At 35.4% G+C, this 17009-nt stretch overlaps 1 protein-coding gene across 4 annotated transcripts in view; it reads left to right on the forward strand.

The window, feature by feature from the left end:
- Positions 1-17009, forward strand: part of MAGI2 (membrane associated guanylate kinase, WW and PDZ domain containing 2) — a 1119445-nt gene that overhangs the window by 902003 nt on the left and 200433 nt on the right. For all 4 annotated transcript variants that reach the window (XM_031454751.2, XM_031454752.2, XM_031454755.2 and 1 more), the window contains one exon: positions 7821-8459. In XM_031454751.2, coding sequence (XP_031310611.2) covers positions 7821-8459 — 639 coding nt within the window. The remainder of the gene's footprint in view (positions 1-7820; positions 8460-17009) is intronic.

Genomic DNA, 17009 nt, shown 5'->3' on the forward strand with positions numbered 1-17009 from the left:
AAATATAATAAACTGGCAGTGAAGAGAAATTCTAGCTACTGTTAATGTGGTTAAATGGGTTGAAGAATTAAGCTGTCAGGAAGAAGTAATTCATACTCAACAACAGGAGGTGATCAGAAAGATGGCCAAAAGGTGAGGTTGGTCTCAAAGGTGACTAGGAGTTTGTCAGTGGGAACCAAGTGTGGGGAGAAGCAGGAGGCTGGAAAGATGCAGCATGTGGAGGGCATGGCTCTGAGCCTGGGCCAGCTGAGTAGGCTGGGGAGAGGCAGGAGGTGGTGAAAATGTTGACTGAGAGAGCCTTATATGCTGAGCTAGAGAATTTGGACTCTGTTCATTTCTATCAGAGGCACTGAAGTCCTTAAGTAGAAGAGGACATAGGTGAGTATGATGTGAAAGATGAGTTGACAGGGAGGCAGGTGGAAGGCAGTGCCCAGTACTTCGAAGTCCCTGAAACTACTCCCCTTGACCTGCAGGACAGTCACACTCTCCTGATTCCTGAGACAATCCTGATCAGAAAATGGAGTTTACTAGCAATCCCGTGTCCTCCTAGAGGTCAATATGGGGTGAGATTAGGGAACCCCATAACCCCCCAGACTCATTGAATCATGCCATATGCTAGGCTTCCCTTTGGATTCTTTGTGTATCTGACATACCACAGTGCTTCACTTCGGGTTTTTTTTTGGTTTGCTTTGGGGATTTAGTTTTTTTCTTTGGTTCTTTTTTGTTTTGTAACCTAAACTTTTTAACTTCTAAGTTTGTCAATTTTTTGTAATGCACGTTGTTAATAGTACAGTATTATTACATATGTATAATTTATAAATAAATATATGTGTTGGCTACTCATGCACAAAATGTTTTACCCATGAGAGTATATAATCAAAAATGTTTGAAGACTATTGTAGAGACAGATCATGTTGTCATGTATTTTATCTTTTTCTTAGAAACCGAGCTTTCCATAAGTTCCTAATGTACAGCATAGTGATTTAGTTATACATATGTATGTATATTCTTTTTCATATTATTTTATATATTTTTTTATTGAAGTATAGTCAGTTTACAATGTTGTGTCAGTTTCTGGTGAACTGCACAATGCTTCAGTCACACATGAACATACATATATTCGTTTTCATATTCTTTTTCACCATGTTACTACAAGATATTATATATAGTTCCCTGTGCTATACAATAGGACCTTGTTGTTAATCTATTTTATATATATGTAGTTGGTATCTGCTAATTCCAAACTCCTAACTTATACCTCCCTAAACCCCTTACCCCTTTGATAACCATAAATTTGTTTTCTATGTCTGCGAGTTTGTTTTTGTTTTTTAAATAAGTTCACTTATGTCATATTTTAGATTCCACGTATAATTGATATGATATGGTATTTGTCTCTTTCTGACTTATTTCGCTTACTGTGATAATCTCTAGGTCCATCCATGTTACTGCAAATGGTATTATTTCATTCTTTTCTCATAGATGAGCAATATTCCATTGTATGTGTGTTTATATACCACAATTTGTATATACATAGAACTTTTTTGTCCAGTCATCTGTCAATGGACATTTAGCTTCCATGTCTTGGCCATTGTAAATAGTGCTGCTACAAACATTGGGGTGCGCATATCTTTTCAAATTAGAGTTTTCTCTTGATATATGCCCAGGAACAGAATTGCTGGATCACACGGTAATTCTATTTTTAGTTTTTTAAGTTTTAACCTCCATGCTGTTCTCCATAGTAGCTGTACCAGTTTACATCTGACCAATAGTGTGGGTGTGTTCCCTTTTCTCCACACATTCTCCAGCCTTTATTATTTGTAGATTTTTTTTTGATGATGGCCATTGTGACTGGTGTAAGGTGGTACCCCCTTGTAGTTCTGATTTGCATTTCTCTAATAATTAGCGATGTTGAGCATCCTTTCATATGCCTATTGGCCATCTGTATGTCTTCTTTGGAGAAATACCTATTTAGATCTTATGCCCATGTTTTGATTGGGTTGTTTGTTTTTTGTTATTAAGCTGTATGAGCTGTTTGTATATTCTGGAGATTAAGCCCTTGTAGGCCGCATCATTTGCAAATACTTTCTCCCAGTCCATAGGTTGTCTTTTCATTTTGTTTGTGGTTTCCTTGCTGTGCAAAACCTTGTAAGCTTGATTAGATCCCATTTGTTTATGTTTGCTTTTATTTCTACACACTTTGGAGAATAAATTTTATCAAGAACAGTTATTCTCGATTTAATTGAAGTGATGAGTAGCACACTCCCAAAAGTATATGTCAAAATTCATTATGCTTGTGGATGCTGTAGAAGAGAATGAAAATGAATATTCAGTATTATAATGAAATTACCTATTATAATAAAACTGTATATTATTATTATAAAAACACCAAAGTAACAGAAGCTTCAGAAAAAAAAAAAGGTACCTCAAATTGTATTAGCAGGAAAGGAGACTCAAAAAATAGTAATTTTTCAAAGTAGTGTTCAATTAGTGAGATGGGAGTGGTTAGTGAGAATTTTTTTTTCTTTACCAAAAATCTATATGACTTGGCAAAAATAGAAGTTAGAAACATTAAGGCAGCAAATCTAGCTATAAAATCCATTCCAGTTTTCCTCTAAGTCTTTTTATCCTTTATTCAATGAGAATTTATCCTAAATACCTAGAGACTTCTCAACATAGCAATGATATCCTATATGTTTTGTAGGGAAAAAAAACTTGGAACAGGTAGTAAACTCTCACAAAGGAATGAAGTCTGAGATGAGTTTTTTGACACAAACATGAGATAGGAGCAATCTGTGTAGGAATAATGGAAGATATCTTTGAAGAGATCAGGAAAGAAATGAATTAGTTGAGATGAAGTTAGACATAGAAAAAAGTACACTTGAGGGTAGAGGAACAGCAGAGTTCAACTAAAAGGCAAGTTACCAGGTTCTGAATTTTGAACAGTAAAGATCCAGCTTCCCAAGAAAGGTAACTTTTGAATTGTGAATACAAAAATAAACTGGAAAGGCTAGAGGTGAAGAGTGTTAAACACTCAGTCTAAAGACTGAGTAGTCTGAAGTTAATAGATGAGACTGTAGGATGAAAATGGAGTGTGAAGTAAATTGTTCTAGTCTGGCCCACGGTGGTGGTGACGGCAGGTGGACAGCAGGTGGTAAGCCGGAGCAGCTGACAAGGAAGATTCTGGAGGCCTCCGTGACTCAAAGAATGTGGGAGCAGAGGAAAGAGGTATAAAAATAACTCCATTTTAAGCAATGCTTTACAAAGAGTGCTCAATTTTACCCAAAATGATGAAGTACCCAAGAGGTATCCAAGACCGTATTTTGAGTTCCGCGACTAAGAAAGAAACCAATCATCTGAGAACATTTTCTTTGGCAGGCCAGCCATTTTAAACTTCCTGCTTCATCAGCCTCACCCTCCTTGACTTGCACTTTGAAATCCCATAACTGGGAATCAGGTCATTATGAGATCAGTTATCTTGCAGACACCAAGCTCATGAGTCACACCAAATCTGACCCATAGGCCAGAGGGCAGTGGCCCTAAAACTGTCTGTCCTCATTATGGGCTAAAATGAATGGCCATATAGGAAACAATGTAATCTTGCAGGCAATGTGGCAAAGAAAATGTGTGCTTGGCTCTCAAAAGAAATGAATCATCTTCTTTTTTGTGGGGAATCTTCCTTGGTTAAATTAAAAGTCTTCTCACAAGCATGATCTCATTCTCACAGTAGCTCTGAAAAAGAGGAAATGGAGGAAATATTTAATTCCCATTTTCTAAAAGAATAAATTGAGAGATGGAGAGATCAAGTGACTCTTTTCCAATCCACCCTCTTAAGTAGGCCAGCAGGGTTAAATCTAGAGCCAGTTTTCCTAACGACATCCCTTTCTGTGCTCATGAGCCCAGTCTGGCTCAGGACTTGGCATGGCACCATCAGAAGGCATATACCAGGTGGCTCATATTTTTATTTCACAACATGTAAATGACATTCATACAGCACAGTCTATAAATATCCTACCCAATCAATTCTATTTGAGCAAGCAAACATTTGCTTACATCTCCATTTTCAACAATTTTGGCATGACACAGTGTCTAGGCATCAATATATTTTTTAAAATGAGCAGTGGAGTTGTGTCAAGTTGTTAGATAGTTTTATCCTGTGATAACTGACCGCTCGTTTTTTACATTCAGAAGTCTTCTGAGTAGCTCCATAAAGATGTTGCTGCAGGGTCCTTTATCACTTGCTTGCTTGATGACTTGAAAAATTGCTCTGAGTGAAAAATACACATAAATTTTAGAAGTCACTCTTACTAATAACCACAAATAGTTCTCATTCTGTGTTTAAATAGTAAGACCACATTAAAACTCAAAAATAGATAACATTAATCACTATAATGCAAATAACTACTCTTTAGACCTGGCAGGGAAGCGTGAGAGCTTTGAGCATTACCCTTAGTTTTGTTTCCCTATGAATTTCTGGCGTAGCAGAGGGAAGAATAAAGCATGCTTGGGGGCTGGGGAGTTTAACTGTGATTAAAGTTAGGGAGAGCCTTAGAGGAAAATGGCATTTGTTACTTTCCTGCCTTTTACTTTCCCGCTCAGAAACTCATACTCATCCCTAATTACGACTGTTGCGGGAATATCTTGGTGGGACTGTCCTGATTTTATAGACGGATATAACCAAGGACAGATAATAATTACTGAAATAGCAATTATCCTTTGCATAACAATTTATGGCTTACAAAGCCCCTTTCACCTGTATGATCTCATTTGTTATTTCCCATAGAACGCTGTTATTATTGTTCCTCATTACTTCTGAATAATCTGAGTCCCAGAGGATTTAAGTTAGTTTTGAAAGTCACACAGCTCGTAAGTGAAAGAACTGGAAATGAGACCAGAGACTTTTGGCTCTTTATTCCATGTAGTGTCTACTATACCATGCAGCCTCCCAAACCTACAGGAAACACTGGGCCAAGAATGGAAGTGAACAGAAAAATAGTCAATGCATTTAAAAACAAGACAGTAACCAAATAGGAAAACTGGGGAAATGAGAGATACTGAAGAGAAAAGCAAATGGCTAATAAACACATACAAAGATGCTCACCCTCACTACCAACCTGGGAAATGCAAATTAAAACTATGATCACACCCATTAGATTATCGAAAATTAAAAGTCTGAGAATGCAAAGCATTGTGTCAGATGGGGAGCAATGAAAATTTTGATATACTACCAAGGGGAGTGTAAAATGGTATGACCTATTTTGAAAGCCACTTGCCATTATCTAGCAAAGTTGAAGATGTATGTGGCCTGAGCCCCATAGTTCTATGCCAAGGTACGCACCTCACAAAAACTCTACTATATGGGCGCAGAGGCCGTGGGAAAAGATTTATTTAATAGCCAAAAATTCACAAGAACCCAAGAATCCATTAACGGAAAAATGGATAAATATTAATAATGATGTTGTCATCCAATAGATACTTATATTGCAATGAAAATTAATGAACCAGCGGTAAATGTATCAGTCAAAAGAGATAAATATCACAAATACATTTTGAGAGGTATTACAGAAGATTAATATAATGTACCATTTATAAAAGTTTTAAAATATGCAGAAACATATTTGGGGGAAATTATTTAGGGATTAAATATTATGTAGGAGTATTGTTTAATGGGTATGTAGATATGCTGTAAAAATATAAAGTACATGTGAGTAACATACCTCAAATGCGGGACAATGATTGCCTTTGGAAAGGACAGTAAGGCAAGTGGGGCAAGTGGAAAGGGTGCTACTCAGGGGAGCTTCAACTAATATGAGCAATTTTCTAATCATTAAGCTGGATGGTAGTACACAAGTATTTATATCCTTTGTACCTTTCAATGTGTAAAATATATTTAATAATTTTAAAAATAGAAGAGGCAGGAGAAGGAGAAAAAGTTTGTCTGAATCAGATATTTCTCTGGGACTCTGGAATAACCAGAACCAGTAAAAAAAATAATGCCAAAGCATCCCCAAGAGCCCCAGTCTTTTGAGAAATCATAGTGGCAGAGAAAGGATGCCCATTCTAACTGAGTCCTGAGCCATGGTCCAGGTCCCAGTCATTCCACCGGCATCCTCCATGATAGACATAATTGAAGAGTGACTTCCATCCAAACAACACATGGTGTGTGACATTTTCCAGAATCAGACCTAAGCTGCATCACTAAAAATGTTATTTTGGTTTTGTGTGTGTGTTTTGTTTTCTCTTTGTTTGTTTTTGCTTTTCTGTCTCTATATCTTTAGCACTTTGAAGCCGTTCTCAAGCATTTAAGAAGTGTTGGTCAAGTCTAGGTAGTTGAGGGTATTTGACTCAGGAATGTTTTACTCAGAGAATTATCTATTTTTAAAGTGCATTTAGTGGAGAAATCACTTTATATCAGACAACTAATAAAAGCCAGAAAAGTATTTAACACTGAAAGATCAACTCTGTTTTTCATTTTTGATATTTGCCATTTTGATGGGGAATGATGTCTCAGAATGAAATCCCTAGCCGTTTACACTCCCATTTCAGAATTATCCTGATAAACTGATGTCTGTTGAGTTATTCATTTGACAATCTGTGAAAACATGTCTTTTCTTCCCTCATATACTTCTCAGCATAGTCAGACAAAACATCAGTTTGCAAGTTCAAATTCTCAAATATTATGGGTTTTGAGGATAAAAATATCAATCCATGATAGAGCAGTTCTCCAAAAATAAAATTGTTTTTCATATATAATTGAATTTTTAAAACAATTATCTCAAACAAACATGTTTTGCTGCACTTTAAGGAGGAAATACTACTTTTCTGAATATATTTTATAATGAATAATTTGTTTTCAGGGCATTTGGAATATCATAAAGTTAACTTCTAACCAGTGGACTTCTGTAACTTTGATTAAATTCATTGGGGAGAAAGGACAAAAGATCTACAGAAATATCAGTTTATTTAAGATCAGAGGATGAGTCTATGGCAGCTTCCTGTTTGAAAGCCAGGATCGCAAATCACCTCCATCCTATTTTAGCAACAATAATATTAATAATCATTGACATTTATTGAGCACTCACCACATGTCAGGCACTGTGCCAAGCCCTTTTCCTGCATCATTTCATTTCATCCTCACAACAACTTTACAAATGAGAAACTCTGACTCAAAACAGTTAAGTCACTTGCCCAGTATCACAGATCTGCTTAGTAATAGAGCCAGGATATAGACCCAGATCCCTGATCCCAAAACCTGTGCCCTTGACCTTTACTTGTGTATACATAGAGCCTTTGCGATTACACCTTGCTATGCAGAGAGAAAACAAATGGGCAAAATGCTTTTCTCTTTAATAAAGAAGGAAAAAGACAATTGACTCAGACAAGTGATACCAAAAAACCCAAATCCTGGGCTATGTTTTTCATCCAACACTTATGAGCACCACTTCTCAATAGTTTGAAAATTCTATTAACCAAATTGCACTGAAGATGGAAATGAAGATATAAATTTTTATAAACTTTTATAAGGTATAAATTCTTACAAACTTTTCTTTCTGAGCCTTTCTTTCTGAATATGAAGTTGTTTCTGAACATCAAGAATAACCAAATAGCACTTTTTTCAGCGTTTGATTATTATATTTGTTTGCAGATCTGTTGTATCCTGGAGTCACCTACAGGGAATTTAAGTATTATTCTAATGGATTCTCACTGCCTACTGAGAAACAGAGCACCTCTTTCACTAGTCTTATAGATAGTTTCATTTCCCTATGTCAACGCTAATTGAACTTACCTCATGTTGTCAATCTTTTTCTTTGTTTCCCTTGCAGGTGATGTCATTGTCTATATTAATGAAGTTTGTGTCCTTGGACACACTCATGCTGATGTAGTCAAACTTTTCCAGTCTGTTCCTATTGGTCAGAGTGTCAACCTGGTGTTGTGTCGTGGCTACCCTTTGCCCTTTGACCCTGAAGATCCTGCCAACAGCATGGTGCCACCCCTTGCAATAATGGAGAGGCCACCTCCAGTGATGGTCAATGGAAGACATAACTATGAAACATATTTGGAATACATTTCTCGGACCTCACAGTCGGTTCCAGATATAACAGATCGGCCGCCTCATTCTTTGCACTCAATGCCAGCTGATGGTCAGCTAGATGGCACGTATCCACCACCTGTCCATGACGACAATGTATCTATGGCTTCATCTGGGGCCACCCAAGCTGAACTTATGACCTTAACCATTGTGAAAGGTGCCCAGGGCTTTGGCTTCACCATTGCCGATAGTCCTACAGGACAGAGGGTGAAACAAATACTTGACATTCAGGGATGCCCTGGCCTGTGTGAAGGCGACCTCATTGTTGAGATCAACCAGCAGAATGTACAGAACCTGAGCCATACGGAAGTCGTGGATATACTTAAGGACTGTCCCATTGGAAGCGAGACTTCTTTGATTATCCATCGAGGAGGTAAGATAAACACTGGCTCAGCAATCATTATGCAGGTAAAGTAGTAGGATCTTTACAGTAATATTGAAAAATTGGAAGTTTCTCTGGAGTTGAATGAAATCATACTTAAAAAAAAAAAGGTAAAAGAGTAAGAAAAACATGAGTCCAGGAAGCTCTGCTTTTTCATCTTTTTTTTTTTTAAAGGGGAGGAGATAATTAGGTTTATTTATTGACTTATTTTTTAAGTGGAGGTACTGGGGACTGAACGCAGGACCTTGTGCATGTTAGGAAGGCACTCTACCACTGAGCTATCCCCTCCCCCCTGGAAGCTCTGCTTTTTAATTTTGAGAATGCGTCTTTTCCTTTTCTATTAAACATGATAAAAATAGTGCTTTCAGTCTTACAAATATATACTGCTGTGATCTGAGAGGGTAAAGATTGAATCCCCAAGTATAAGTGGGCTATATTCCAAAAGTTCACTAATGTATCAATTGTGGAGGCCTCAAACTGGTTTCCATTGATTTAATTAAGAGACTTGATTTTTCCCACGGAAGGAATACTCCAATTGTTCTTAGGATTGCAGGCTAGAGGGTGGAAGCTGGTTCAAGTCCTTCCAAGTTCAAGTCCAGTCTTGGTAATCCCCATAAGGACCAAAGGAAGCTGTGTCACTGTAGAAAAACCTTTTCAGAGTTGTGAATAGGGTTCCTCAGGACACTTCTTCTGTTACTGTAGGGTCTGCTCTGGCAGCAAGTAGCGAGTAGTGCCTTCTGTGACCTGGGAAGAAAGTTACGGGACAGGATTAGTTGGGAAGTTCTGGGCTGAATGTTCCAGTGAAGTATGGAAATGGGAGCAGTGAGGACTTGCGGGCAGAGCTCTGAGCCCTGGAGTTTTCTTCAAGCAAGTGGGGCTCAGCAGAAGGCTCTGTCTTCATCCCTCCACTACTCTGCTCTTGATTATCAGTGAAGTAGGGGGAGAAAGGAGGGAATAGGCACAGATAGAGAGGACACTTGAGAACAGAGTATGAAAGAAAGGGCTCGGGCTAAGTGGTGGTTTTCTACCAGCCAAATTTGGGACTTAGGACACTTAAAGTCCGCGAGCCTCACACGTCACACGCATATTGGGATGAGAATACTGCCTGACCGGATGGCAGTGTTCTTAGTCTATTGAGCCACAATAGGTGCTCATTAAATGTCTACTGAATCTAAATTAGCACAAAAGCTCCAGTGGGGATGGGTCAGAAGGAGCAGTGCTGTGAGGAACTCATGCGTGAAGAGCACACTTGTGGCAAACATATGTGATTGTCTATTCAAAGCCCTAAAAACAGCATGAAAGGCCTGTCAGTTTGAAATGCAAATGAAAGCAGCTGAAGCTGAAAGATGCACCTTTTATCATTTATTTGGCCCTCTCTGCAGGTATTTCCCCTTCAAGGAAGTATTTTGCATTATTTTATTGATTCCTTGTGTGGAAATGGACACCAAACACTAGGCAGGTGTGAGCAACACTATACAAAGTGCTATGATCCTATAGTAAAAAAATAAATTACAGTGACAGCAGAAGTCTTAAATGTGACCTTAAAGCCTTATTACAAAATAGCAATTGAATCTTGATAATTAAATATTGACAGTGAATTTTAATTTCTCCCATTGCTTAAGATTAAAACAAATATTCTTAATTAAATAGTCATACCTTCATAATATGCAATCAAAAATCAAATTTTTCTAACAGGTTCTTGATATTAAAAGGCATAACTGAAAATCACTGTGCAGTTTCCACTGTATGATTCATAGAAACAAGTTTGGACACGTTTTATATATAATACCTTTTTTAAAGGCATAATATAGCAAAAAAAATTGAAATCATTTATTCATATATATAGTCACATATATAAAATATGTATTTATGTTATTGGCGTTTGTACCTTTTCTGAAAATATTTCTGTGTGCCTGTTGTCAGCATGACTACCCTACTCTTGCTGGTTCTTTCCCTCTACACTCTGCCACCCCTGTTTAATCCTCAAGTATTCAGAGTTGTTGTTTTTTTTAATTGAAGTATAGTTGATTTACAACATTGTGGTAGTTTCAGACGTACAGCATAGTGGTTCAGTATTTTTACAGACAGATACAGAAATCAAGTACTCAAAGTTTTGTTTGCATTTTGTTTGTGGGGATGAGGAATTTGTTTGTATTTTGTGGCTAGTGGAGAATTGCAGAATATAGTACCCTCTGATGCTGGAAGTACTTCTAGTCAGAAACCTCTTGTGTTTCCCTAGCGTCCCACAATTTGCACTTGTCTCTCTGAAATTAATAGGAATTAACATCATGTTTTTGTGATGAAATTCCCTTTGACTGTCTTACTAGAGGCTACTAAGAGCTGATGGCCTCATTCAGATAAGCATAGATCTTCAAGTGCAGATTCATACTTCTGGGTCTTTGTATCAGGATGGTGGTTGTTTGTTTTTAATTATTTGCTAGGACTTTTTGTATTTATAAAGTAATAACGTACATGGTTTGATTTTTTCAAATAGTTTCAGAAGGCATATAATTAAAGTAATTCTGTCTCCTGTCCCAGGCTTTCAGGCATTTTCCCAGAGGCAAACATATTTTTGTGAACACGTACTTCCAGAAATTTAGTAGCCTTAACTAGTTTAGCATAAATGGAATGATATTATACATACACGTCTTGCTCTGAATAGCTTGGTTAATAGGGTGTATTTTATTTTTTAACACACATCATTGTACTATAATTTACATACCATAAAATTCACTACTTATAAGTATAGACTTCAGTAAGTTTTGCTAAAATGATGTAGTTGTGCAACAATCACCATAATCCTTAGAACATCCATCATCTCAAACTCCCTCAGCCCCCAGATGATCACTAATATACTTTCTGGATAGTTTTGCCTTTCTAGAAATTTTTTTGTAAGTGGAATTATACAGTATGTAGTCTTTTACTTAACATAATGCTGTTGAGATATACCCACGTTGGTGCGTGTCTGAGTAGCTTGTTTCTTCTTATTGCTGAGTAATATTCTGCCATTTTAAAAATCCATTCACCAGTGGATGGACATCTGAGTTGTTTTCAGGTGTTGGCATTTATGAATAATGTTGCTGTGAATATTTGGATGTAACTGTATGTGCAGGCATTTTCATTTTTCTTGAGTAGATACTAGAAGTAGAGTGGCACGGCTGGCTTATGTGACAAGTATGTATTTAAATTGCTCAAAAATTGTCAGAATGGTTTCCAAAATGGTTGTACCACTTTACATTCCCACTAGCAATGTATGAGGTTTCCAGTTTCTGCTCATTGTTGCTCGTATTTGGTATAGTCAGGTTTTTTTGATCATGGCCATTTTAGTGCCTGTATTATGATGCCTTTTTGTGATTTTTAACTTATATTTCTCTAATCATTTCCTGTGTTTACCACGTTCTCATGTGTTTGTTAGCATTAATTATCTTCTTTGGTGATGTGCCTGCTCAATATTTTGCTCATTTGTATATTTATCAAGCTGTTTATCTGCTTATTAAGTAGTAAAAGTCCTTTATAGATTTTGATTACAAGTCTTTTGTAAGACAAATGATTTGCAAATATTTTCTCCCAGTCTGTGGCTTGTCTTTTCATTTTCTTAATGCTTCCTTTTGAAGCAGAGAAGTTTTTAATTTTGATGAAGTCCAATTTATTGGTGTTTTCTTATATGGATCATTTTTTTGTGTTAGATCTGAGAAATCTTTGCCTAATCCAAGGTCGCAGAGTTTTTCCTGCATTCTTCTAGAAGTTGTATAGTTTTAGCTCTTACATTTAGACTTATAAACCATTTCAAGATCACTTTTGAGCATAGTATAAGGTAAGGATCTAAGTGCATTTTGTTGTATCTGGATACCCAATTGTTGTAGCACTATTTATCAAAAAAAAAAAAATCCTTTCCTTTTGAATAGCCTTGGCACTTTTGTCAAAAATAAATTTGCATAAATGTGAGGATTTATTTCTATCCTCTATTCTGTTCCATTGACCTATATGTCTATCTTGATGGTTATACCACACTTTCTAGATTAGCTTTATATTAAATCTTAAAATCAGGTAGTGAGTCCTCCAACTTTTTTCAACTTTTTCAAAAGTATTTTAGTTATTCTAGATCCTTTGCATTTTCCATATAAATTTTATGATTGGCTTTTTAATTATTTAAAAAATAAGCCTGCTAAGATTTTGTTGCTGGGTTAAATCTATAGAACAGTTTTTGGTGAATTGCCATACTTGAATTTCTCAATTCATAAATATGTCTCTTGCTTCATTTATTTGAATCTCCTTTAATTTCTCTTAGCACTGGTTTGTAGTTCTCAATGTACAGATCTTGTACTTTTTTGTTAAACTTATTTCTAGCTATTTTAGTCTTCTTGATATTATTGTGAATGGAATTGTTTTCTCAGTGTTATTTTCAGAATATTTGTTGCTAATATATAGAAACCCATTTGACTTTTGGTTTTGATCTTGTGCACTGTAACCCTATTATACTCAGTTCTGGAGGCTTGTTTTTTTTAATTCCAGAAGATTTTCTATATAGATTATTATGTCATCTGGTAGTAAAGTTTTATTTTTTTCTTTCCAACTTGTATGCCTTTGATTCTTTTTCTGTGCCTTATTACACTAGCTAGAAACTCCAGTATGATGTTGAATAGAAATAATTAGAGAGGGGACATCTTTGCCTCATTGCCGATTTTAGTGGGAAAGCATATTAGCCTTTAACCATTAAGTATGAATTTTTTTGGTGTAGGTTTTATATGCCCTTTATCAGATTGAGAAAGTGCCCTTCTATTTTTAAATTGTTGAGAATGTTAATAATCAGTGTCTTGGCTTTCATCAGATGTTTTTTTCTCCAGCTATTGAGATGATCATGTCATTTTTTTTCCTTCATTAATACAGTGTTTTATTTACTTGATTTTTAGAGGTTAAACAGATTGTGCACCCCTGGAATAAACCCCACTTGGTCCTGGTGTATAATTCTTTTTGTATGCTGCTAGATTCTGTTTGCTTGCATTTTGTTGATTTTTGAACCTGTTGGTAGGAGATTTAGAACTATAGAACAGTTAATTTTCTTTTCATGTGATGTCTTTGGCTTTTGTGTGGGGATAATATTGGCTTCTCCTTCTCCTTCTGTTTTCTGAAACAGTTTGTGTAAGGCTGATATTATTTCTTTCTTAAAAATTTGAAAGAATTCACCAGTGAAGCCATGTGGGCTGGGTTTTCAGTCAGAGAATGATTTTTAGTTACTAATTGAATTTATTTTCTTGATTTAGGTCTAGTCCAATGTTCTATATCTTCTTGCATCAGTTTTGGTAATTTATGTATTTCTAGGAAGTTTTACAACTCATCTAAGTTGTCAAATTTGTTAGTGTAAGGTTTTAAACAAAAATTTTAAAAATTCCTTTTTGAGAACCAACTTTTAGATTCATTGTTTTTCTATTTTCTATTTCAGTGTTTTCTACTCTGATCTCTCCTCCACATACTTTGTTTGATTCACTTTGCCTTTTCTGTCATCATGAGGTGAAAGCTTAATGATTATAGTTCTCTCTTTACTAAAAGCATTTGAGCTATAAATTTCACTGTAAGCACTTTGTTAGTTAAATTCCACACATTTTGATATTCTGTATATTCTTTTTATTCAGCTCAAGGTATTTTCTTCTTTCTCTTGTGATTTCTTCTTTGACCCATGGGTTACTTAGAAATGTGTTGTTTATTTTTCAAACATTTGGGATTTCCCAGTTCTTTTCTGTTGATTTCTCATAATTTCTCCTTGAAGGAGAACACGTTTTGTATGATTTCAGTCCTTTTAAATGTGTTGAAACTTGTGTTATGGCCTTGCAGTTTGCTTTTTCTAACTTAATTTATCTTTTGAGGGCTTTATATATAAGTTTAGAAATATAACTCATTATTTTTCATAGCTTATTTAGTCAGATATCCATTAATGGATGTTTTTATTGCTTTCAGTTTTTTTCTATTATTGAAAAGTGGTGTATCTTCGCACGTCAATCTCCGCACAAGAGAGTAAATCTATATTGTAGATTCATTCTTTCTTTCAGCAGATGTTTCTTGAGTGCCTACTATGTACTAGACTTTTTTTTTTTGACACTGGAGGTAAAGTAATAAACACAGCCAACTTTTCCCCATAGATTAGACATTCCACTGAAGGGAGACCAAAAATAAATGCCAACATAAGTATGTCCTTTGTTTATTTGTCACATATTTCCTTATCTCTTTGGAGTTTTATTCTTGAATATTAATTTTATAATGAGTTACTTGACTGAGTTACCTTATTGTTTCTTGTATATATTTCAGTTCATTTCATAGGATATGGGGGCACATAATCGTACCACCTACACATAACGATCATTTTGCCTTCTCCTTTACTATTTGCGTACCTCTGATTTGCCTTATTTAATCCATTTGACTGCTATTTCTTGAACATTGTTGAATAATAGTGAGGATTATAGAAATTCCTATCTTTTTTCTGGCTTAAATGAATATTGTCTTATTTTACACAAACAATACTGGTTTTTATTTGAGATAACTATTTATTATGTTGGGAAGTTCCCTTCAATTCCCTATTTCATTAAGAATCTTTATCAAAAATGGATAATAAATTTTGTCAAAAGCCAAAAAGACATCTATGAAGATAATCATTATTTTCTCCTTTGATTTATTGATTTATTGCATTAAGAGATTGATTAGTATTGAACTGTTCTTTCATTCCTGCAATAAGCTATATTATGCTTATAATGTGCTGCTAGATTCTATTTGTTTATGTATAATTTTGCATCAACATTAGTAAGTGAGATTGGTCCCAAGTTTTCTTTTTTGGATTTTGCTTTGTTTTGTTCTTTACTATTCGATTTTACTGTCAAAGTTATGCTGGTGTCATAATAGCAGTTAATTGCTTTCCTTCTATCTCTGCTCTAAAACAATTTAAGTAACATAGAAGTTACCTATTCCTTGAGGATATAATACACCTTTGAAATTAAGTTCTGGCAGGTTGGGTTTTGGTTTGATTTGGTTTGGTGGCAGGGAGGATACCTTTTTACAGCTTTCTCAGTTTCTTCCATTAATTCCATAGTAATTAATCTTAGAGTTTCTGTCTTGGCTGGACTTGGTTTTTATAATTTATATTATCCTACAAAATTGTTTCCTTTATTCATGTTTTCAAGTGTATTTAAATAGAACTGAATCAAGTATTTTATATTTTTTTTGTCCATTTTCCCCTTGACCTAAGAATATTTCTATTATTCACATTTCTTATTGGTGTTATTTTCTTGATTAGGTTGGCTAATAGTTTTTTTACTTTAATAGTTCGAGGAACATACTAGTTTATTTATAAATAATTTGCTGACTGAACTTCAGCCTAGTGTGGAATGAGGAATAATTACAATCATTTCTGCTCAAGGAGGCTGTTATTTGATGCCTGGAATAAAGCAACCCCAGAGTGATTACTATAATCAATCCTTGTCATGTATTGTACTCTTACTTATATTAAAAGGCAACAGAGTTCTCTATTTAATTTGTGAACCTCTCATAAATTATAGTTGATCAGTATTTGAAAATTTTTCTTCCTATTTCTAAAAAATGAGATGCCAAGAATCTTCACTAGATCAGAATATTCCCTTCTTTTGCTGACGGTATAATAAGAAATAGCATTGGTAACGCACGTCTTCTCTCTTTTATATTCAGATAGAATTCAGAGTATTTGAGAGGCAGCACAGACTATCCCAGAGCTGTGTTTGAGGACAAAGCATAAAAATTATGGACACAGAGAATTTTGTCTGTGTAGAGAACTCCTGCTTTAAAATTTCAAAAAGCACATTATCAAAAACACTGCATAGCAAGTTTAAACAGCCTAGAGCATATACTAAAAGCAAAGCAATAAGAAGTATTGACATTTTTAATGGTGCTAACTTTTTTCTAAAAAAATTTTCTTCATTTAAAAATAGTTTCAAATTCACATAAACATTTGAGTATAGAACACAGAACATTGTAGACCACTTACCCACATTGCTGTAGCATTTTGCCACATTTGCTTAGTGTGTTTGTGCATCAGTGTGAGTGTGTTTCTGAACCATTTAAGACAAAGTTGCAAACATTGTGCCCCAGATATTTTAGTGTTTCTTTCATGTCACTACTTGTTTGGAGAAGTATGTAAGCAGCTAGTTAGTTAAAGTTATACAAGATACTTTTAAAGAAGCACTTAGAATTTTAAAACTACACCACAGTTACCACCGCAACAGCAAAAGACTTAAGAAGTCTTCAGAAGAGGTTTTAACTAAGAAGACTCACCAGTGATAAGGATCTGTTACAGGACTATTTCTCAGAGAGAAAAGCACTGGTTATTTGAAGAGAGCGCTATCCAGAGAGATTAGGTGAAAATCAAAGCGGATATTCCACAATCAATATTATGTAATCCAACTTTCCACTTGATCTCAGCAGAAAAGAGTATCTACGACACTCAGCAAACGAAGTCACAGATCCGCACCGGGAGGTGTGAATGACCTCGGCACACTGACTGCTGTATTAACAAACACGCCCGAG

This window comes from Camelus dromedarius, chromosome 7 (assembly GCF_036321535.1).
Source record: "Camelus dromedarius isolate mCamDro1 chromosome 7, mCamDro1.pat, whole genome shotgun sequence".
Classification (NCBI taxonomy): Eukaryota; Metazoa; Chordata; class Mammalia; order Artiodactyla; family Camelidae; genus Camelus; species Camelus dromedarius.